The 25,604-nt window shown below is 34.3% G+C and overlaps 1 protein-coding gene across 1 annotated transcript; it reads left to right on the top strand.

Annotated features, from left to right (window-relative positions):
- The first annotated feature begins 12,840 nt into the window (after window positions 1-12,840).
- Window positions 12,841-18,168, top strand: LOC115444592 (trypsin-7). The gene is made up of 5 exons (XM_030170426.1): window positions 12,841-12,922; window positions 15,079-15,271; window positions 15,997-16,252; window positions 16,864-17,004; window positions 17,642-18,168. Exons 1-5 carry the CDS (start codon window positions 12,871-12,873, stop codon window positions 17,786-17,788), a joined length of 789 nt encoding a protein of 262 aa, XP_030026286.1. The 5' UTR covers window positions 12,841-12,870; the 3' UTR covers window positions 17,789-18,168.
- The last annotated feature ends 7,436 nt before the right edge of the window (window positions 18,169-25,604 follow it).

Genomic DNA, 25,604 nt, shown 5'->3' with positions numbered 1-25,604 from the left:
ATGTAAGCAGAGGAAATATCGATACCGGGTTTTCATTTCGTTAAAGGGTGTTCATCTTTGTAATATCTGCTTCGATGGTTTTTAAATGTAAACAAATTGATAGTCTACGTGGTTTACTAAGGTTTTTGATTTTATTATGTTATTTGCGTTGTATAATTAAGGAAATATAATATACACTAAATCAATGTTAACATTTATACCTAGAATTCGGTATTACACACGTAAGTAATAATTTATATTATACTTAATATATTGTAGAAAAGAGCTGGCAAACAGGAAATGCATTACTTTCTAGTAAATTACCATTGCTGGTCGAATTAGTTATAATACTATAAAAGTCTAGGCTACATTTCCGATGTTCCACTCTATTTTCGTCCTTCCGATCTAGTTAGAAATTAGTATTACAGAGTAAAGGATATATCGTTGTTGTAAAAAAAATCATAGCTAGTAATCGTGCGCTTGCGCACTTTATTTACGACCAACAGCTGATACATGTTGCGAAGTGTAGTGATCATTCGGCACGCATTATAGCGAAGGAGCGAGACCCTGGAGTCCCATTACTATTGTTTAATAACTCGTGTCGGAACCATGTGCCATTAAGGACCGTGTGTGAAACAAATGGATTATTGACTGGCGTTTGCTCGCAGCTCTGTGTGTTCAAGTTATTTTCTATGTTAATTTTAACATAGAAAATAACTTGAACTTGTAGTCTAGCTTACTCTGATAGATGTTCCTTATTAGGCATGATATTCTTTTACAATGATGCAATAATTTTGGTAATTTTTTTGGATAAGTTGACAGTATTTATTTGGATAAAAACACGAACGTATTTTTACCAAATTCCCTGAAATTGTGGCAGTAGTAAAGAAATTGTTTTTAACTTCAAAAGAGACGAATGTGGTAATTTTATGTTCAATCATTGATACACTTAGGATTCGAATCATGGTCATTCCACGACAGCAATTCTCATAACTTATGCCTAATAAGGTCACGAGGTCTTTATAAATAGACTTCAAATAAAATAGTTGTTTACCGCGATCGAGCATTAAACATCTCAAACTATTGGAGATAAAGTATTACATACTACATATGTTAAGTGATAAAACAATGCTGTGGATATTATTGTCCACGGAATGAAAACTATAGAAATACATACAGAAAATCTCCTTGAAATAGTTATATACAAGTTTGATTATTTTATTTTTGCTCTCCTTCTATGATGTAATTAAGTCTTAGGCAGTCAATGATACCACGCCGGTACAGTTACGAAGTACACTAAGCACTTTTTTACCGGAGAAACCCGTAGCCGTCCCTAACGCGCGAAGGAAGATCAACGCTAAGTTTTAGTTAGTATTGCCATGCATATTGCATACAGTTGTATATAGTGCCAGGGACTCGGCGCTACGATCGTCTGATGTTTTCTGTCTCTCCGGGCAGCTCAAAGCTGTTTCGATAGGCCGGTGACCCCGACATAACCGTCCAGTCGCTCCTGCAGGTTGAGCAGTAGTGGTAAACACTACATTCTCCGCGAACACAAAAAAAGTTAATATGATTGTTTAGCTATTGAAATTCTGGAGACCTTTTCCTAATTACTATTTCTTTGTATTGAAGATGTCAGTGCATTTTTTTCATTTGTTTGATTTATTCTTCATCAATCGGCTAAATAAAATGATATAATAATATTATTTTGTTATACAAGGGCAATATTATAATCACATTCATCTTCTGGAATTCTGACGAAAACAACAGCAAGCAATGATTAATTTCAAATTGATTTAACAATGTCTCTTCGGAGTTGGCAACTTTTACGTCGCCATAACAAATGGAGCAAGTTATGACAGCGCCGATGGTGCCGTGACGGTTAGTGTCAGCACGTCAGCCCGCCACTTGAATAGCGATTAACAACCAACGATATAGATGGTATCGTAAGGATTCAACGAAGTGGTTTAATGTTTTTAAATTGATGGATCGAAAATTGGTGATTGTTTTTTTTACAACTATAGAAAAGTAAGTAAAGCAACAGCTAATAGTAAATTATATTTAAATGTTTTTTTTTGTGTTCTATCTTTTGTTGTTCATAGGAAAGGTTTATGGTTATAAATAGGTCTTATTACTTGGAAGTAACAAACGTATTTTGCAAATATTTTTCTTGTGAATAGTACTTGCGAAACATAATGTAGTTTCATAAAAAGTTTGTATTATTTCTTTCGTTAATATTTTTTTAAATCAGCGGTAAGTACTTAGTACTCAATTCAGTCTGTAGTGCACAAAACAAAGAAACAGGTGTAAATAATAACAAATGTTTGTTCCCGCAAAATGTTTCTGCAAAAATATTGTTAATTTGTGTATAATGTGAATAATTTTAAACTTCCCAGTACTTATATTAATATCCTATCGTGTGTTTGGCACAAACTGGGTTACTATTAGTTATACTAAGCTTGTAATACTTATTTACTATGAGTATACTCTAATCATTAAATGTCCAATTAAGCCTTAATCTCAGTGATATATTTTATCGGCACAATTATTCACTAGTTTATAATTTGTAAGCCTTATCAAAGTTTGACTAAGTAGGCCATTGTTGGTACTTTATTACTGTGGGTATTAAAGACAGCTGGCACCGTCTGCCTAAACGGCCTAAAATGTTTGATACAATCGCGAAGTTAGGTGTGGTAGCGAAATCGCGTTGCAGAATAGTTTCTACTAATCTTGTGCTAACTTGGCTTTGTTTCATATGTTTAAATATGCAAAGCGGTCTAAACAGTAGAGTATGCGTCAGTTTGGAAATTATTTTCCGAGTGACTCGGTGTAGTCGGACTGTCGAGATTATTTGCTTTGATCTATATCTGCCTTTAGACTTTGATCATTTATTTACTACTTACCTTGAATGTACGAAAGTGAGATGTACTATTTGTAGAGATTATAATATTAGTAAAAAGTCATGTAACGGAACCCTTGAAGATTCAGCTAATTTTAAAAAGCGTAAAAGCGTTCCTTGAATTAATATTAAGAAAATTCTTTGATTAAATTGTAATTATAATTACATATTATAAAATATTATTATTATCACAACTAACAAAATATCGTAGTATATTTTTGTATTAAAATATAAAAAAATCAAAGCCAGTGATAGTGGGCCTTGTTAGGAACCGCGCTCTCTTCGGTCACACAATATTAGTAATGCTTATAATTGTAGCCTTTAACACCATCACTCACTTCTCAGAAAAGTTGTTTACTATTGCACAAAAACTAAGCACAGAAAATTAGTCTCAACTAATTTGGCGTTAAATTTATTTTTTTCTTTATTACAATAAAAGTTATACAATAATCAATCCTCAGTTTTGCAACTGTGTTAATTCTCGTTTCGTTCGTATGAGATAGCAAAAATATGTATTGTATTTAAAGCCAGTTTAATGTTCGCGCCTTTGAGACAAAAAGCTTTTAGGCTCAGTCAACCGGAGCGTGTTTTTTCCGAAATAATGGCTGAGCAAATGAGCTGGGGATTGCGTTGAGTGTACAAACAAAAAGGCATGAATAATAAAATCTAAAAAATAGCCCCAAACAGGCCGTACGCGGCGGCATTTCAATGTTACACTGTGATACCCTCAAATGGAACGGATAAACATTGACAATAAAAAGGTTTGATAGATATTCGTTATGTAAAATTGGCAAAATATGTTACAGGGAAATTTTTACGTAACACGTAGGTTTTAGTATTGATTTAGTGTATACTAGTTATAACATTACATACACAGGATTAGTTTTTCCTTTTTATGGGTAGAAAGAGGTGTAACATGTATATCGCCAGTTATAGGAGCCGTGTCTTTTGCAATTTACCGGATATACTTCCATACTCCCTGCTAATATTTACTAAGCCTGATACTTACCAAACTTAAAGTAAGATTTTCAATAACATCAGTTGCGCAGTGATCGTAGTTTTAGGAACTGCATATCATAGATATGCATTTTAGGGTTAATTGAATCTTAAATAGAATGTATTTACAAGGTTACTGGAGGGCGAAGAATTGGCCGTAACAAAATATGACATCAAGGTAAAGCTGTTTAGAAGTTTGAGGGCAATTGCTTTGAAACTGCAATTTGTAACTTTATGTATAATAGTTAAAATTAATTGATTGGTACAATTCGGTTTAAATTGGCGTAGACGTTTGTTAATTATGCTCGGTTGGAGGCGATATGGGTGAATGATCTAGCGAATACCGCGGTCAGAGTGAGGTCAAACTGATACAGGATCAATGATTTATATTTGACTATAGGATCATACTAAAGAATGATTATATACATTGCTGATGATGATAGTAATGTGATCGTAAAATCAGTGTTTATATTAATAATATCAGCTTTGTCTAACATATTGTTTTAATGCCGGGCACGGCCAGATTAGGCCTTAGTCCACCACGCTGGCCTAGTGCGGATTGAAAGACTGCACACCTACTTTCAAAATTCATATTGAGAACTTCTCAAGTATGCAGGTTTCCTCACGATGTTTTCCATCACCGTTAAAGCAAGCGATAATTCACAAAGAATATACACATAACTTTAGAAAAGTCAGTGGGGCCTGTATTGAGTTTTGTACCTGCGGACTTTTGGCATTCCGTTTCAATACCAACTAGGCTATCGCCGTTACTTTTACTCTTTGAATATGCTATAATATATTAATTACATATGGCTGAAATCTTATTATATTGTTTTAAAATTTCTACAGGTTAAATAGTTATTGATATTCATAGTTCTTTGCCATATTGCACGAACGTAAACGATGTCCAATTTTGAAAATATTAACACAATCAATTTAGCTGTCTAGCTAAGTGCTATTCTAAGTTTTAATTGTTACCAAATAGCAAGCAAATTAAAAAATAGCAAAACGGATTTGAGGACAATTGGGAAATAAATTAAATTTAATTATGTGACCGTTTTTGTGCTCTTACAAAGGAGTTTCAGGAGCGCGTCGCGTCCTTGCGTCGAGTCATTGCAGGAAATACTTTTTGCCAGACGAATTTGTAATTAAATTACCTAATATATATTGATATAAGAGCTATTATTATTTTACCTAACTGGAATAGCAACCACTATCTAATATACATTGATATTGAACAGAGAGCTAGTATTTATCTAACTGCAAGTTACAAAAAAGATAGTGTACTCTTTCATATTTTTATTGGAAAAATTAGATGTAAAGGTTGTAGAACTGAGTATCTTGGAATCAGTTCCTCTGTATCAGAGAATCATTTATGAGTTTCTATAAACGAAAAATACACGTTTGTACCTTATTAACTTTGAATGTTTGCACGACTATCTGAAAAATAGCTTGGTCATCAATGTACTACTTGCCAGCTTGAGCAGAAAATAAAAAACCCGCTTTGAGTTTGCCACTTTTACTTTTTCGTTTTAAAGTTAACTTTGTCAGTACAACAAGTATAAGTATAACATATTGTTAGTATTTTTTTATATTTTCCATGTCATATTATACTACAATACATTGGCCTATCTTCAACGCGTGCGCCACGATATTTGGAGTGTTCTTGTTTATTGTTGGAAGAGCCACGTTTAACGCCTATAATTTAAGTTCGTTGTACTTTAAATGCCATTTATCCTTGTTACGGCCAAGTATCTTTCACCATTTTCAACACATAACTCAATATTTTTCCACTCAAACTTCTTAGCAGCGATAGCCTAGTTGGTCATGGAACGGACTGCCGAGACGAATGTCCGCAGGTTCAAATCCCAAGGGCACACACCTCCGACTTTTCTAAAAAATTATATGTTTATTCTTTGTGCATTATTGCTCGCTTTAACGGTAAAGGAAAACATCGTGAGGAAACCGAAGGATTTTTGGAGGTGTGTGAAGTCTACCAATCCGCACTAGGCCAGCGTGGTGGACCAAGGCCTAATCTCCCTCAGTAGTAGATGAGGCCCGTGCCCAACAGTGGGATAGTTCACAGTATACAATACAGGGCTGATATTATTATAAACTTCTTAATTTCTAAACAGTTACGCGTAACTAAATCGCTTGAGTGCGTTTGATCCGGTTTTATTATCGTTAAAATCTATGTACATTCCCTCAGTAGTTTTAATGCATCAGGTTTTGTGTAATCCTGGTGTAACTACGGAAAAAAGTATGAAGTATGTGAAAATGTTATAGACATTTTTTATTTTATATCATTATAATTCTATCTCATTATTCTCTCTGCAACTATTTTTATGTGGATTACGTATTCTAAAATACCACCTTATTGGCCGCAGTATCTTGACAGTTGAGTGGATACAAATTTTTTTCTATGCGTTTCTAGTATGGTATCTTTTTTTGTGTAATACATGAGTGTATTTGTCTATTTGTTTAGAAGTTAAACTGATAAATAACATCATTTTATTAAATAGTATTCCAATGGTTTTGTATCTTATGATGATACGACAATTCAATGAGCTCAAATCAACTATTGATTGTCATTTACTTTAACAATTTTTTATTAACAAAGGACATGTCTTCAATAGAATTTACAGGACTCAATTAAGGACCTCTGTGATCATAAACTCCATTTACGCTCTCAGAGAAAATAGCTCCTTCTAAAAAGGAATAGGAAATAATAAATATGTAAAATAAATACCAGAGTACAAGTGACTAGATTTATAATTAAAAATATTGTAAGGGATGAAAAGCACTCGGGATCGCTAGGAATTTAATAATAGTTCACTTAGCCATAGACGAATGAGGAGATTCTGCGGAAATGCCTTTTATTATCCTCTATCCTTTCCGGAATCGAGTAGACAAATAAACATTGTTAGTAAGATTAATTTAACGAATTCTATCAAGAAGGCAGGGTAAAATGACCCTTATTGGAGGAGACCTATGTCCAGCAGTGGACAAAGATACGCTGATAATGATTCTATAAAACCTAAAAGTCAATTTTGCTAAGTTATGCCGAACTATAAAATTAAATAAAGTCGGATTTAGTGCTGGCATATTTCTGTATTTGTACCTTTTCAGTAATTTGTTTAAAATATTACATAAGAATAGTACAGTTTTTGACGGCAATCATAAATAAGTTGGTTGCTATATATAAATATTTATTCCGTGGCAGTAAGTATGTTCATAAAATCCATAATATGAATGGTAGTAATGATCATTATAGTTACCCGCGTCATGTCCATTCCACGGTACAGTAAACATGGTACAAGTATATGCTCTAAATGACTATTTGTTGGAAGATCGGATTTAGCAAAGGAAGCGTGGGCAACGAAAGGAAACGTTAACACAAGACTGCCTCGATTAACACATTGCGTGTACCAGGAAAACAGAGATACACACGGATTTTAAGCTCGAGCATTATCTAAGGATTTGTTATAATATATTCATTTTATTAAATCAATACAAGTACATACTTATCACAAATTCTAATCCTATTTCAACCTATAATACGAATCTATCTGTGTATATCCGATTCTAACAGGCCGGCATAATTGTGTGAACTACTGCGGGGCTCGTCCGTCGACATTCTATTGAATTCCACTCAATTTAGCATGAGGTGCATTGGGTTCACTTTGCCGTGCAGATATAAGAAAATAGCCCCCCTCCCACTTATTTATTCCTCCTATTTTTGAATTGTGTCTTTATGGGCGACGGAGATCACTGGCTTATTAAAAAATAAACATAAATCTAATGCACTTTTTGGCTTAAAAATATTATTATCACACATAATTAGCCAACAAGGCTCACTGAACACGGTTCCTTTGTGTCCCTCGTAAGACATCGTTAGACGATATCCGCTTGACGCCAATTAAAACAATTTTGGTACGATAGTCACCTTTCCGTTTAACGTGTCGTTTAGATGTATCTTGGAGTAACTTCACGCTTCCATTATTGATTTATATACTTCTTTGCATTGGTGTGTAAGTGATTTGTTTTAAGTCATTTAAATTGTAAGTCATTTAAAGGGGTACTTGGTATTTTAGTTATTGGTGGTTGGTATTCTTTTATAGCGTTTTGACACTTTATAATAATAAATAATAATATCAGCCCAATATTATATACTTGCCCACTGCTGAGCACGGGCCTCGTCTACTACTGAGAGGGATTAGGCCTTAGTCCACCAGGCTGGCCTAGTGCGGATTGGTAGACTTCACACACCTTTGAGATTCCTAAAGAGAACTTCTCAGATGTGCAGGTTTCCTCACGATGTTTTCCTTCACCGTTAAAGCGAACGATAAATTCACAACGAATACACACATGATTTTAGAAAAGTCAGAGGTGTGTGCCCTTGGGATTTGAACCTGCGGACATTCGTCTCGGCAGTCCGTTCCACACCCAACTAGGCTATCGCCGCTTTTTTTTGACACTTCATACTTCCATTAAAATACCCTTTGTCAGAAATATGATATTGTAATATCTAATTTGGTAGCCCAACGTTACAGTTGATAATTGTTAGAGATCCATTTACAAAGCTGTCAACAAAACGTTTCTTAACCCATGAAATTATGCATATTGCCCGACGGTTTCTCTGTTCATACGTGAATTTCACAATGGCGACCTCTATCTTGTACCTGTGTACGTGACAAAATTATTTAATTGTCACGCGTTACTTTTATGAACTTTAGTGCCATTTGAGTTCGTGATGGTCTGATTGTTGTAATTAACGTTTTTAGGATATTATTGTGTTTGGTCTCAATTGCTATGTTGGATATTTTGGTCTTGACCCATTTTAATGATTATATACCAACATAATAAATACTGGTATACGTACAATCAGTCACAAAAGCAGTTGAACTTCACTCACAGTATTATTTTTTCTATAAATAAACTATAAAATCCTTTGAAGTTTATATAAGCGGATAAAAAACAATTGTGGACAAGAACAAAAAACTTTAATAGCGCTTTAATTTTTTTAATTTGTTCAGCTAATTTTGTGGCTGACTGTACTTCGGAAATTAATTCCAATTGTAACTCATATGTATTTATTGTTTAAAAATATAATAATTATTCGAAATCGAATTCATGGACTCACCAGTTTTTACTCCTCCAAGTACTATAACTGTTCAATAACGAGATTCGTTACGAAAAATCTAAAAAGAAAATGCTAATCAAGAACTGTTCACTACAAAAATAAAAACAAAAACACTTTAAATATGAAAGAAAGGGATACTAGATTATTCGTATAAATAACAAGCGAAAGTCACCCTTATTTGAATAAAATGTTCCCGACAATTGCTTCTACTTTGTAATTTATCTCGAATCCTCCATTGTTGAAACATTACTTGTAGGTATTTTCCCTCGATGCACTTTTTCTTCTGTAACTACTGCAATTATCTACATTACTTCGCAATTAACTATTTACGTCGTCAGCAAAGGAAGTTCCATTACTATTTATATTATTCTAAGTATTTGTGTTCCGATATTCATTAATCTTGTCTTTTTTAATTAATATTTGTTGCGGTGGTTCAGTTTCGGTCTTCCACTGGCGTCTGAAGACAGACCGAATGGATTGTTCACGGCTATTGCATTAAACCGGCTTCTAGTTTAGTAATCAAAATTGTGCTCTTTGCCAAAATTTGTATCTGAGAATAACCAGAGGCGATTTTTTTATTAATATAGAGAAAACAAACAGTAACGTATACTTTATCTAAGTTAACACATTAATAGTATATGCTATCTACAATATTTTCCACAACCTATAATTCAAAATTAGATGTATAGGTGATTATTGTGAGCAGACGAAACATGTGTTGAGTAATCTATTGTATGGAAATGCGATAAAGCAACAACATACTGAATTTCAAGGAACAGAGACAATACATAGGTATGTAATATAAAAATACGAGTCAAACATTTTTAGATTCAAAATGAAATAAGTAGCAAAAATTACATTGAAGATATTTATCTATCCGTGTTCTCAACTTTATCTGCGTGGACTTAGATCTATGTATGTGTTATATGTCTCGATAGACCTCTCTGTAGCACAAATTAATTCAAAAATTGTTGTTTTACTTTCTATTTTTGTGATTTCGTGTTAACGTTTCTGTTTTCCTCAATAGGTGATGAGTAACTGTAGAGTGTTTTTTATGTACATGTATGTGTGGCCGGCAAAGGGTAGGACCTCGCTATTTGATACAATGGCCATTCCCTTTGCCGGCATTATGAGTGAGTAAAGGGGTGATCTTCCAGAGGAGCAGAACTACGGCATAGAATGCTTTCGTTTGCCCTTCATTAGCCCCTCTGAGGAGTGTACGGTGTGGTTTAAATGTGTGCGAGTGTGGTGAGTTAAGTGTGTGGTTGCAATAGTTAGTAGTATTTTTTATTAAAGAAGGATAGAGTTAATAATTGTGTTTGCCAATCCGCATTAGGCCAGTGTGGTAGTCTAAGGCCTAATCAATCTCTGAAGTAAAGAAGGCCTGTGTCACAGGACATTATATATTACATGGCTGATATTATATTGAGTATATTATTATGTTAATGTTAAATTATGACATTGCATTCACTAATAAGAACCTACATCATCTCTGAATGAATGCTATTATATTTACAACGAGAATGGACTTAAACACGGGCCGAGCCACGAGCAAAAGTTAGTAAATTAACAAAACATTTGACAATCACACGTTCTCATTTCCTGATCTCAAGATGCAAGTCATGTTTCGTAAGTATTAGAATTATGTTATCCGAAACAATAGAAATACTATCAACAAATATTTGTCTTTGATTTGCCTATGGTTATTGTTCTTGTTTTTTTATTATTGTAATAAAACTATTTTACAAATTTTAACGCGGTATTTTCTCTCGACGTTTCGAAGACTCCCCGTGACCATGAAGGCTGCATATAAATCTGTAAAATACTTTTATATCAATGTCTAACATTCGCATAAGAAATCATTATTGTTATTATTGCATTCCACTTCTTCAAAATTATACCCACTCACATTCAGAAGTTTTACGTAGTGAGAAAGCTAAAGTTCTTTTGTAATTTTTCGAGTTAAAAAGTAAGATATAGTCATCTAAGGAATTCCTTGGATGACTATATCTTACTTTTTAACCAATTGGTCTACCTGTGTGTTAAATTTCATGCAAATCCGTTCAGCAATTTTTGCGTTTTTATTTCGACAAACACATACATCGTTACAGACTTTCACATTACGATACTAGGTTAGGCAAATTACCTTTACCTATTTTGAGTATTGTGCGTTAACCTCCAAGCCATACATGCAATATTAATGAACTCATAATAATTAAGGAATTCCGCTTCCAGAAGCAACAATGAGTTAAGCGGTGTTCACGTCCGCCGTCAAATTTTAATAGCCGTTGCTTTTTGTATTATTGATTGACACAACATTTAAAGCTTTAATGACAGTAATTACTAATACAAATATATTTGATGTATGATACATTATTGATGGGATATAGTTGATTGTTTAAGTATAAAAAAATAGTTGATTAGTTCCGGATGTTTTTGTTGTGTTGTGCTTATTCCTACTTTAAAAATCCAATTATTTGTTACGCTTTCACAGTTAAACCATTGATCCGATTTTGATGTTTGGTAAATAATTTTTAAATACTTATTTATTTGTCACTAATTGAATTATCGTCCGAAGCCGGAAGATAAATAGTACATTATAAACAAAAAAAAACATTTAGGCAGCCTTTTTTCAAATATTTTGCACGCTTGTCGATGCAAGTAATCTTTGTAATAAAGAGCAACGTTTTTGTAATAGCCGTACAAAAATTATATTAAATTCTAAGCCCCGGAAACATATTTTTTCCTACATAAATTGACACAAAGGCTTTTGTTGCAAAGTTAGATTTATTCCGAATACATTCATAGTTTCATCTAAAATTTGTATCGTAAAAATGTAACAGAATATTTTTTCAAACGTTTTTTTTTGTTTATATTGTGGTGAAACAAAAATATATGTTTCTAGAAATGTTGTGAAGCACCTTTATATCTTTTCAAAAGTTCTATATTTTTCCACATTTTCAGTTTGTCATCGAAAAAATAACATTTCAGCTAGAAAAGAGTTTGAATATGAAGGTGATATTTTTACGCAAAAATGTAACAAAGGATAATCCTTTTACTTGTTAGTTTTACTATGACTCGGTTGTTGAACCCTAGATCGAAAAATGTAAAGTGATATTCGTGGATGCGTTAGATACACTATGTAAAACCAAATTTGATTCATTTACGACAATATTTTTAAACATTGTAATGTAGCGGATAATCTAGACTTTAGAAATTGACCTATGTTGAATAACAAAAAAGTGCATCAAAAGTGGTCCATTTATTAGGAAGCTACGATGCCACATACAGACATACAGACAAACAGATATACATTTTAAACTTATAATATCCCTTTTTCCATCGAGAATTAAAAATAATTCAACACGTTGAATATAGACAATAATTTATTGTATTTTTTGTTCGGGATTTTTTTAAGCTACTCTATCGTAGTACGAAAAATTGCATTTACTCATAATTCACCTCTGGCTACCATTTCAAAAATATAACGAACCAGTTGAACATGGTAATAATATAAAGACAGGGGCTTACCAATAATAATGACTGATAGGCTTACAATTTTTTTTCTTTTGCAAAGGCTGACCGCTATATCTTTATATATTGTAAATTTAACTTTTCTGATAAACCGTGAAGTTACCGATACGTAACCACTTCAGTACTGAAATAAATTAAAACACGGAAATGTGTACAGAAAATGAAAATACGCTTTTAACTGGAAGATTATTTTTAACCGCGCTAATTATACACAATGGGTGAGATAACGACCGATTACGCATCTAAGTTATCATTCAGAATAGTATTTAAACAATAAGCACTGAAAATATTTTCACAGCACATTCAGTACTGAAAAGTTATGGACAAGTTATTGGTTTACCTTTTGGTTTGTTGTGCGGTTTGCATTAAAGGTAAAATATTTTTTATTTTACTTGTAAAAGTAGCGATTGCCTAGTTGGTTTTGGAACGGACTGCCGAGACGAATGTTCATAGGTTCAGATCCCAAGGGCACACACCTCTGACTTTTCTAAAAAAATATGTGTGTATTCTTTGTGAATTATCGCTTGCTTTAACGGTGAAGGAAAACATCGTGAGGAAACCTGCATACCTGAGAAATTCTTTATAGGAATTTTCGAGGGTGTGTGAAGTCTACCAATCCGCACTAGGCCAGCGTGGTGGACTAAGGCCTAATCCCTCTCAGTAGTAGAGGAGGCTCGTGCCCAACAGTGGGACAGTATATAATACAGGGCTGATATTATTATATTATATTATTACTGCAGAACGGTTTATTGGTTCAGCAGCTTGCTTGTATATTACCAGGTTCTAGATTCAATTCCCACGTCGAGCATCTTCAATTTGAGTTGTATGGTTTGAATATCATAACAAATTGTGCAGGATTGAAATGTGATAAGGCGATAGGGTCGCTCTCTGTCACATGGTACGGGTGTAAGTGCGCTCGGTGTACTCACACTAGTTACCTCTCTGTCTAACCCTACAAGAGTGAAGGGTGTGCGTATATTAAATTTATAATATAAATATTTTTCCAGATTTAATTGCTTTCATGCTTGATTGATTATTTGTCATGCTTATTCTTTATGCCACCTGTCTCCAAATTCGAAAAAAAAATGTGAATGAAGTACTTTGACAATTATTTTGAGTATAGTAACACAAATTCCAAAATTTATGCTACATTTTAAATGTCAGTTCTATTGTGAAAATTCAGTATTATCTAGACGATTTTTATTTGAAACACAATGCATATCAAGGTTACTTAAAAGCAATAAAACAACAATTGACCATCTTTATTCGCCAGTCTTTTGTTAGTTTTTATAAAAACGATTTTGTTGCATTCAATTGTATTTTTATCGCTTACAAATATTTTTTTTCACAATTTAGAGTAACAAAGATTATTTTAACTGATATAGAGAATGGTCAGTATTTCTACTTTCTTCTTTAGTCTTTGGAAGTGAACTGCTCGATAATAGGCCTTGATCAAGGAATTTATGGTTTTTATGTTCTAACTTGAGTACTTTCAAAATATTGGCAGTAAGTCTGGGAGATATGAAACGAGCATTTAATTAGCCTTCAAACATTTTTTCTATCAATTTAAATAAATACATGCCCAGTATTTGCTAGAATATACTTCGAATCCGAACACCACAATAATGTCTCCACGCTGCTATGTGACAGAAATTGACGATACTATGCCTACCCAGACCGACTCTCGCGTATAAGAAACTAACAATTATAATTAACATAAGATTATTTGCTAGTGGTAAGAAAATTTTTATATCCGCATGGATAGCGACTATCGTAGACAATGTGTTAAAACCCGCCATAGCGGCCCACGTAAGTGTGTCGCATTCCGGGATCTGCCTGTATATATTCGGTTTTAACAGGCCGGCGTAATTGTGTCGACTGTCGAGGGGAAATCTCTTGTCAATCGACATTCTACTGGACCTTACTCCACTTACCATCAGGTAGAGTGGGGTCACTTTGCCGTGCATATATGAAAAATGTATGACGACCATTTATTACTCCACGGGGTCGTAGCCTTAAAAACAGCAAGTTAATAAATAAGCGAACTGTTTCCCTTGTGAGATTAAGGAGATTATTAATTCCCGAGGATTCCTTGCCTTTTTAGTACCTAATACCTTTCATTAGGGAATTATTAAATAAGGTACATAATAAATTGTTTTCCACTAATTAAAACAACAATAGAGTAGGTAGAGTTCAAGGAATTGTATTATGTGTTACTTGTTTTATTTCGAAATAGACAAAACATTTTCATACCAACATGTTTACAATGGAAAGATATTTGTATTTAATATTATAAAATTAATATTTTTAAACATATTCGACCTTATCCATAAAAGTCATAAACAGTGATTAATCTAATTATTGTTTTCTTTAAGACTTGAATAATTGAATTATAAGACGTAAGAACGGAAGCGACAAAACAATAATAAATTAAAACGGTGATTTACAATTTTTATTGGCGTAGGTCACTATCTATACCAACTATACAGCGAATATTCTCGAATGTTTAAATAAATTTCTCTTACAGATGTCTGGAGCAAAAAACACGGCCACGAGGCCAAACTTAGCGGTGGCAGGATAGTCGGTGGGTACAACACCACCATCCAGTCGGTGCCGTACCAAGCGTACATTCTGCTGCAGAAGGGCTCCGATTACTATCAGTGCGGAGGATCCATCATCAGCAAACGGCATATATTGACGGCTTCTCATTGCCTCGAAGGGTAAAACTGATTTTATCGCAAAGGGTTTTTTTTTTAAATACGGACCCCGCAGTCAACCGACGAAAACCTGCGAACGGTATACTGGTTCCCCCGGCTAAGCGACTGCGGGGCCCTGGAGGAAGAGAGAAAGAGGAGAAATAGGGGAGGAAAGAAGGGGAAGGAAGAGGAAGTATTAGGATGGGCGGACTGAAGAGGAGAGGAAATGTTCACGAGTCCCTCATAGACCCCTATGTGTAATTGCAACCATGGGGTATACACACATTCACTGTGTGCCTAGGGCCGCGACAAATGTCTCGTGCATTTGGTGTGGAGACCAAGCGCACAAGAATTGCCTCTAGGGGAAAAGTATGTTGATATCGCAAAGGGTTAGGTTAGGTTAGGTTAGGTTGTGTACATTGTTATCGAGATCAGATAACATAAGGGGATTCCGGAACCATCAAATTCGGGTCTAACGAATGTGCGTGTTTATGAAAGTCTCGTGATATGCAAGTGAGAAGATCGCATAAATCTTACGCAAAAGAATTACAAGAGTATTAGTATAATATTTTGTAGAATAGAGTAAAAAATAAGTACTTATATTACGAGTATATTTTGTCAATATTTACGCATTTGGACAAAGTAATATCGACTTTGTGAATGCTATGAACTTAATATTGGTATAAATATTTGCTGAGATATCCAAGTGTGGTGTCATTAGAGATAATTGAATCTAAGTAATTTTACAGGATGCAAAGAGCATTCGTTAGGATTGGCAGTACCAAATCAGACAGCGGTGGCACTGTGTACCCTACGAGAAGACTTCTGAAACACCCGAAGTACAACTCCCGCACGAAAGACTTCGATGTTGCTATGATCACCGTCAATAAAGACATGGATCTGGACGGTACAAACGCGAAGACAGTCGATTTGCCAGAAAATAGTGGTGGAGGGGCCGTACCTGCGAACGAAACACTTCTTGTTACTGGATGGGGAGCTACTAGTGTAAGTGATAAACCATTGATATTTAAAATATTGGATAGGATATTTATCGGATCAGATAAGATATCGGATAGTGTTCGATTAGTGAATTGGCTTTATTGGCGGTGGTTAAGAAGCGGCAGCGGCTTTGGAGTACGCTTATTTCAAAGTAGAGTACGGCACAATTTGGAAAATGGAATGCGGGAGTGAATTTGTTGTTTTTTATTGATCCCGCAAAAATAGGTACGCAGACGCGGGACTGGAAAATTTAATGTGGTACTGGTGGGCACAGAAGGCGTCTGTCTAAAACTAGATTAATTGAGAGAATTAAATATTTTCTACTTGTTAGTATTTATTAGGCCCATATAGATGTATCGGTTATGACATTTTATAATCCGCTTTAGTGTAGCGAAGTTAAAATTTCTTAATCTCTATTCCCTACACTGGGTGTTTTATGATTATTGCCAAATTTTAGAAAGTTTAGAAATCATAATATGGTTATACTGTTATATTAGGTCTATCAAAATATATATATCTAATTAAACATAGGTCTATAGTAGGAACATAGCTTACAATTTACTATTCAGTTGGTGTTCCTCTGCCACATTTGTTGTACCCGACACGTTCTTTAACAGGAAGGTAGCGCTACTACCAACACCCTGAGAGCCGTTGAAGTGATGACTCATAGCTTGAGCCGATGTAGACAACTGCTCGGCAACCTCACCAAACGGATGTTCTGCGCCGGCCCAATTGAAGGAGGCAAGGATTCTTGTCAGGTTCGTACTTTCATATTAATAAGGCTTCTTTTTTATAGGGGCACTGCAAAGTCCACTGCACCTGATGGTAAGTGGAGTGGGGTCCAATAGAATGTCGACTGACGAGAGATGATTACCCCTCGACAGTCGACACAATTATGCCAGTCTGTTGTTACCGGTTATACATAGGCTGATCCACTATGGTGCAGGCCCACTATGGCGGGTTTTAACTCTTTGTGTACGGTGGTCGCTATCCGGGCGGATATAAAATATATCCTACCACCAGCAAACTTCTATTGTCTTCAAACGTAATTTCATTCATACTAATTGTCACATTTTGAATTTCTAGAGATTTTTGGGTCCTAACTCGACTTTGTGCATCAATTTTAGTAGTAGGGTTGACAATAATTTTAAACTCTGTTAATGTGATAAATAATAAAATTGTAAATCTAACTTCAATAATTTTATCGTGAGGATACCAAACATGGAGACATTTACCGTAATTGCACGTTACTTCTACCATAAATAAACAGACTAAATTTAACATAAGTCGTTTACAATTGAACCAACAAAATTATTTAATAACACCACGTATTTACGAAGGTTTTGTTGATACTCTGGTTTTTTTATGCATTTTATCCAGTCCTATTAATTTCAGGGCGATTCGGGAGGTCCGGCAGTCAAAGACAACACTCTAATAGGCATAGTTTCCTACGGCTTTGGATGTGCTCGTCCGAAAAAACCAGGAGTTTATACCGACGTTGCTGGAGTCCGTCCTTGGATCAAAAGAGTGTCTCAAGTCTAATAGGCCTTTGCTGTATACATCAATCTAATGAACAAACTATAATTTCAAATTTGTTACAGTCAAAATTAAATTGTATCACATGCAAATTGTGTTGCTAATACAAATTGATAACATAACTTGCATACTCGATAAAGGATAGCTTAAAATGGAATATGAATTTCATCGAACTAAATTCTTGGTTAAATTGTTGTTCCATTTGATTATTAGGTCTCATGTTAAAGTCTAACCTTAATTAGATATTGTGTTCGTTGTTCGTTGTGTGTTGTTAAATGTTTACAGCAAACCGAAATTCACGACAAATTGCTTGCTTCAACTTCAAATGCGCATTCTGATAGGTATTACCTGATAAGAATGATTATAATAAAGCATCGTTTACTTAACAACTTGTTTTTTTTTATGCTTTCTGTATGTGAAAATATAGTTGCGGTAGGTTTTTTTGACATAACTAAAAATTGAGATGAGTAAGACACTTGTCTACGAATAATAAATACGACAGCCTATAAACAATAGAAATAACATGAAGACTTTTGAATTACGAAGCACTGAATGGCACTGAGTGCAGTTGTTATTCTGAATCATGAGTTGTTGAGTCTTATAATGTTCAGTAATTATACTGCTTAAAATCTAACGAAATTGAACACAGCTGTGTATGTGTACTGCAAAGTGTATACAGCAGTATGGTGGTAGAAATAGACATGGCAATATTCTTAACTAGACTCTCGCAGACGAAGTACCTTATTTTTATTTATTTTTATATATATTTTTCGCGAGGAAAAACCCGCGTTGTCGCTACCACTAGGAGGGTGAGTGGAATGGTTATGTTGGTTTCACCGCACAGACGAAGTACCTGTCCATTTTTTTACCTTATTATTACGGAGAAAAAGATCGACCACTACCGCCCAGCCATCATGGTGGGAAAGGGAGGGGGTTTGGTACATTTGATGGCTATGTTGAGCTGCCCGGAGAGATAGAAAACCTCGCAGGACCGAGTAACACTTTACACACCCTATGCACACCAACACCAACTAGACTGCAATGGCCATCATACGCGCATGACGGCTGCGGGCTATCTCTGATGGAAGATGTCTAGCATTTCCCCGCAATCGCCCCTGCGCGGTGCCGTCTATCAGAGCTCATCTCCTGTTGAGGAAAAAAAACACTAAATACTCTGCAGTGTGTGTTGATCGTTAAAGAACCTATCTGTTATGCTTTTAAGTCTTTAATGTCCGGGTCAGCGCAATAGTTAATACTATAAATATTATAGTTAGGCTCCACTAACAATCTAGTTTTTCTAGGCTATAATATTTAATGCAAAACTTGTTCGGGATCGGCCGGACTGTTGTTAATAGATATTAACGCTATATCAATGGGTAGGTATAAGGCGTGCAAGTTTTATATTCACACACGCTTTATATTGCTATAGGGGTAGACAGAGACGCAACTGGTGCATCTGAAATCACCAGTAACTAGTGGTAGATGTCTCATATGTGAGAGTCCGCCTGGGTTGGTACCACCACAATGTCTGTTTCTGCCGCCAAGCAGCAGTGTGTAGTCAGTGTTGTGTTCCGGTTTGAAGGACATTGTAGCCAGTGTAACTACTGGACATAATAAGACTTAACATCTCATGTCCCAGGATGACGAGCGCAGTGGAATACCAAACAATACGTTATAATTTAAGGTGTTGTATGGTGTTTCTACTTTTGCGAACGGCAAGTTCGTCTCGTCATTCCGAGCAATAAAAAAAAACTGTTTGCCATGTATATTGAATTCACGATTCACCTATTTCCACAATAATACTGCAGTTATAACAGTATTTTGTTGATAAAAGGAGCAATAAATATAAGCAAACAGTATGAAGTCGACACATTCGTGAATTCGTGAATCTTCGTGCCTCGTAAATTTGTATCATATAATAAAAGCAATCAAGTCGATATCAATTAGAATATAATTAATAAAATATTTCAGTCTAGGCTTGGGGTTATGAAACCGTGGACGCTAATGAAAGTCGCAATTAAACTTGTTCTTCACGGTGGCTTTACCTTCAGCGCAATTATTAAGGTACAACATAGCGTAAGGACTAAACGATTTTAGAAGTTTTAAAGTAAATAAGAGGTTATTGATGAAATTTGATATTTTTTTTGTGGCTTTTCAAGATTTTCTTTTTACCATATAGATTTTTACTCTTTAAATTTATGATATGGTATAGATGTATATTTGTTGTTTATGTATATATTTGTTGACGATGGAGGTTCTTAACTACACGGACAAGCATGATATAGCTAACTCATAATAAGTTAGTTGACCGTTAATAAAATATACGTTCACTATACTATGCCCTTTTGGTGCAACTATGCTGACAGCTATGCCCAATTATAATGGTTGATAATAGCTCCTGACTTTACATAAAATACATCAAAAAATATAATCAACTTTTAATTACAATACGTACGACCGTGAAAAAAACCGTAAAATGCAAATAACGATCCGGCGCGAAGTGGGACTGGTAAAAAGCAAAACTTTTCACTGAACGACAAAACTCACAATGAATACTAACACAGAATCCCTTAGCATTTAAATGAACGAGACCTACCAAGTTGCCTTGTAGATGAAACTTTTTTAATTTCGCCAAAAGGAGCCAGGTGCTCGGCTCACGTCAGTTTCAATTCGACAGACAATCCCCCCCTCCCAAACTCTCTGGATTTTCGCGATAAGGTATCTCCACGCTTCGGAAAGGGAATGTGATCGTTTCTTTTTGAGAGTCCCTTGATTAGCGTTTTAGTGTATCATCGAACTTCGACGGGGCGCTGACGGTTGATTAATTGGATTTTATTCTGTAAGCCAAAGAAATTATGTACTTACATTTATTTTTAAGAATTGCTATGTAATATTATATTCATGAAATTTTAATCGAAACAAAATTAACCACAAGTATATAAAAATAGTATTTCAATTATTTTCTTTACTTTAAAGCTTTTTAATTATTTGTAGTTAAACAATCTTCTATTTGCTCACCCCATTGTACCTACAAAAAAAACACAAAAAAGAAAATTAATAATTTTAAATCTCCTTTTTATAAATAATTTTTAATTTACGTAGTCAAGCGTAAAATCGTTACCGTGACAGAAAATAAAAATAATAATTAGTTTATTATAAGCTAAACTTGGTAAGTCGCTAATGTTTCAGCAGACTGGATGAAAGGGAAGATAAATGAAAATATAATTAAGCACGAGGGAAAGTTTTAAGACAGCGTTAAAAAGTTTCTTAGCGGAGGCTACATTATTTATTTCTCCCGTTGGATAATCTTGTTATTTGTTTCATTTTTTTATAATTAATTGCATATCTAATGCAGTCGGATAGCCGGCTTTTGACGGCTTATTTTGTCTTCTTTACTGACAGTTTCGTGTTTGTGGTTAATTCGTTTTCGAGTCCGCTTACGGTTTGCGTTTAAGCTGAAAACGATTTGCATAGGGTTGTTAATGTAGTATACATTAGACAAGAAATTTCACTACTCATTATTCACGTTTATTTAAGGAGTTAAGCGAAATACTTTATCATTTCAACATTTATATCAATTATTATAATAAAGTCGATGTCGTGAGATCGCAATTTGTATTTCTAAAAGCTTTAATCATATTTCTAAAACATGACACTCTCGGTATGCGTATTCCTCGGTTATTTTGATAGGTTAGTGCATAGTTAACATAATGTCAGTTTGACAGGGGTTTTAATGTAAATATTTTGAGAATTTTTCTGAATAACAGCATTGACAATTAGAAAGTTTTAAATAATTTGTAACAGTCACAGTAACCAAATGTCAATAAAAGTAATATAGAGCGAGTCGTTTTGGGTCGAGCCGACTCTCCTTGCTGTAAACAAGACATAAACAAATTGTAATTTGTACGCCACATAGGCCAAATATGATGGGACACTTTGAATTTATATTTGAATATATTGCATAACTCATATGTATACTCATATTTCACAAAAAAACAAATTTTAATTTGAATGATTGACGAAATGAGTACCTTTTATAACAGAAAACAATAACCACCATTAAAATAAAGCATGTTACTAAAACATTACGAAGAAAAATACTGTATGGTTAAGACGTAGATAAAGATATCGAATTGCCCTATCCATTTGCGAAAAGGAAAGTAATCCGAACGAAACAAGAAAAAGGTGGAACTTAATTGCAAAACAAAATTACTGTGTTACTGGCAAACGGAGAAGTGACAGGGGAAAATAAAGGTATACAGCGCCGGCAACCCTTTTTATTTACAGTTTACTGTCTTACCTGCAAAGCGACTCAGAGTTTTTATTTTAAAACTGGGCAACTTTGCCGACACAGTGATTGCGGTATTGAAATAAAAATATTTTTAAACCGTTCATTTTTTTTAACTAAACAGAAGGACTTAAGGATCTCGTTCTTTCGTTATTTCTTTTCATTTATTCAGTGTTCTAAGTGGACATTTTACGTTATGTCTTTTCATTTATTCACTACTCAAAGTGGACATTTTATTTAGAAAAACAATTATTTATAATTGTTGGGCATTCTCAATTGGAGCGTCTATAGATACGCACGATATTTTTTGGGACTGTTGTCCTTTTTGATAACAAAAACGTATAAAATCGTATGCTTCACACCTACCAAAATCTGTTACAAAACCTGGCAATAAACTTAATTACAAAGTATTGTGTGGTAGTGATTATAAGAATATGTTTAGTATTGTTTTGCGGTACGATAAGTAACTATATACAATTTGCTGGTGGCAATATATAATTTACATACACCCGGATAGCGACTACCGTACAAAGGGTGTTAAAACCCGCCATAGTGGCCCGCGTGTCGTATTTCGGGATCAGTATGTGTATATGCAATAGGCTGACATAATTGTGTCGACTGCTGAGGGGTAACCATCTCTCGTCAGTCGACATTCTATTGGACTCCACTCCACTTACCATCAGGAGAAGTGGGGACACTTTGCCCGTATAAAAAACAAAAAATGTCGGTACTAATAGCCTTTACTTCTGATATCTTTGCCGTTCTTAAACGTTATCAGCATGTCGCGTCGTCGGCATAAGCCTCCGCTAGGATTTTCCTTTTGTTTTAACATATATACATATATATCGATGTAGCCAGTATATTGTAGTATAATGTTTTCTCAAATATATCTGTAAACCAGATAGTTCCTATTTTAAATGTTTGATTAAACTTCAATAATAAGAAACTCTTAATATAATATTGAATGCACGAAATATCTATTCGCTGACATTTACACTTCCAGAATTCCGATCGGAACTATTGTTTAATAAATGTAACGGGTAAACGTTTGCGAAATGAACGTTAAGTTGAAATACTGACGTACTTAGTTTCACCTTTACACTTTGTTTCAACAATAACCTACAAATAGGTAACGTTTCGCCCTTTACCGTCATATTCCACCAATTACGCCACCAAGGATGGAATGTGGATAATCAGTTTTGAATCTATCCCAAGAAGGCGTTTGTCTGTAACTATACGAAATAAATTGTAAAAGAGGAAATATACAAAAGGATTTTAAATGCCACACTTCTAAATCTAAAATCTTATTATCTAATACTATATACGATATACATATGTACATTAAAAAAGTCTGAGCGGCCCAGAAACGATGCTTGATTCCTTGATCTCTGACTGTGTTCGTGGAAGTGGCTGACTACTAAAAACAGCTCCATTAAGTACAAAGGGCTGACAGGCCTGTCTAACCGTGTGATGACGTACTCCAGGGGTAGCGTTCACTTTTTGAGTTCAATGTGTCGGCACATTATCGGCGACTAACACAAATTAGTTACCATAATTTTTCCTTAAAGCTTGATGATTCCATCGATAACAGCTGACTTCATTTTTATATATTTATAAAAAGAAAAAAATTGTGACTTGTACATTTAAATAATGTATTCTTAAATAAAGAACATATACGTAAGAATATATTTTTAAATATTTACGGTATTTAAAATATCTAAATCTTGCCAAGTGAACGCAGACTTTTTTCTGATGAGCATAGGTATTCAATTCTTTTAAAATTCCATAAAAAACAATCCGCGTATGCAGTCAACATCAAACAAGTTACTATGTCAGTCATGACATACTTGTTAATGCAAAATATGGGTGGTATTAACATTTGCACGCAACTATGAATTATGCCTATCTTGAGAACACAGAAAACTCCTCACCTTTATGCATCAAAGTATTATTGTACGGTAAATATATATTTTTTTCTTGTACAAATATATTGTTATTTGACGCTTCATTCCCTTAATTAATCTTATTAAATAGTATAGACCTTTGTCTCTGACCTTTCTTGCATAACCTAGAGTATAAAAATACAATAAAATACTTCATAAAGTACCTTTACAGCAATGATAATAGATCCAATATCTTAGTTTTATACAGCTCCACTTAGCTCGAAAGAAATTTAGTCTCGTAATTACAGACCTCGAAATATTTCTTTTCACTTTTCAAATTTATGTTTCCGTAATTAGGACGGAAGGTAGTTAGTTACGGCACTTTTGGGTCCGAAATTATTTATTCTGTTTCTTTCCGAGCTAATGTTGCGCGATAAAAATTCTTAAATGTATTTAATATGATTTAGGGAGACGTAACAGTACCTTTTTGTTTTAAATATCCTCTAATTAAATTAATTCGCTTGTATCATATGGTATTTAAATACTTAGCAATTTGGATATAATTTTGTTATCTAGTTAAACATGAGAATTAATTATTATAATTACTCTTACAACGTACTATAATAAAGATTAAATTACAACTTCTATAATCATAAGTCTGGAAAGATTTCAACATAAAAGTGGCTTAAAAGATATTTAATTTTTTTTTCCAGAAATATCTCAACTGACGAAAAAACGTGAAAGATGAACTTGATCTAGTTGATAAGGTATTTAATTTCCTTTACCAAGGGAGAGATGACGCGAAAAATGTGAACGTACTTTTAAGGTAACGTCCCAAAGAATAAAACGATAGAAATGGGTCCTTGTTCAGGAAATAGGATAGCAAATACCTTATGACGTATTCGATGGGAGATAAGTGCCTCTCTCCAATGCTGTTTAGCTAAAGTCTTAACCAACTGAACCTATGAGACATGTTGAGTAAAAGTCCAATTTAATTTCATCTCTTTTATTATCTATGTGTGTCTATGTGTGCGTCTATGTGATTGTCTATGTTTGCTTGTCAATTGTGAATTTCATTTTGTCATTCCCAGAATAAACACGTTTCGCAGTAAAAAACCATTTGCCTCATAATTAGTGAATATCCCACATACACAACAAGACAATTTCCGATAAAACAGTTCAAGTGGATTGTAAAATAGTCGGTGCTCGTCCCGACTCGTAGTGGGATAAAGGAGATATAATGAAAATAGTTCTTCCAATAAAGAGTCTTGTTAAATGATAATTATAATTAATATAGTTCGTGCAATAAAAAATATCGCTGGAAGCAAGTGATTTTTTTTTCACCGGGGTATAAAATTTACTTACCGTTCAGGTGAAGGGTAGATATATAAGCGACGATATTCTGGCATCAGTTTGATATTTTGCATTATAGTTTTAATTAGCCTCATTATTTTTGGACGTTTAACAACCATAGCAGAAATCGGACTGCAGCAGTTATCACTTATCTTGCTTTTGCATAGCAATACATATACGAATGCGTAATTGTAGAATTTTTATTTAAATTCTCGCGCAAAACGGTTAGAAGATTCACTTCCATGAAAGAGTCTGAAAGGATTTGAATGTAAGCATACCCGTACTCCTTCAAAGAGAT

Source organism: Manduca sexta, chromosome 22, assembly GCF_014839805.1.
Source record: "Manduca sexta isolate Smith_Timp_Sample1 chromosome 22, JHU_Msex_v1.0, whole genome shotgun sequence".
NCBI classification, from domain to species: Eukaryota; Metazoa; Arthropoda; class Insecta; order Lepidoptera; family Sphingidae; genus Manduca; species Manduca sexta.
This window is presented reverse-complemented; position numbering and strand designations above follow the sequence as displayed.

Coding starts and splice junctions, on each gene's coding strand:
- LOC115444592 (XM_030170426.1), top strand. CDS start 12,871: ATGGACAAGTTATTGGTTTACCTTTTGGTTTGTTGTGCGGTTTGCATT. Junction 15,272..15,996: donor GCTTCTCATTGCCTCGAAGG/GTAAAACTGATT, acceptor GTAATTTTACAG/GATGCAAAGAGCATTCGTTA. Junction 17,005..17,641: donor GAGGCAAGGATTCTTGTCAG/GTTCGTACTTTC, acceptor TATTAATTTCAG/GGCGATTCGGGAGGTCCGGC.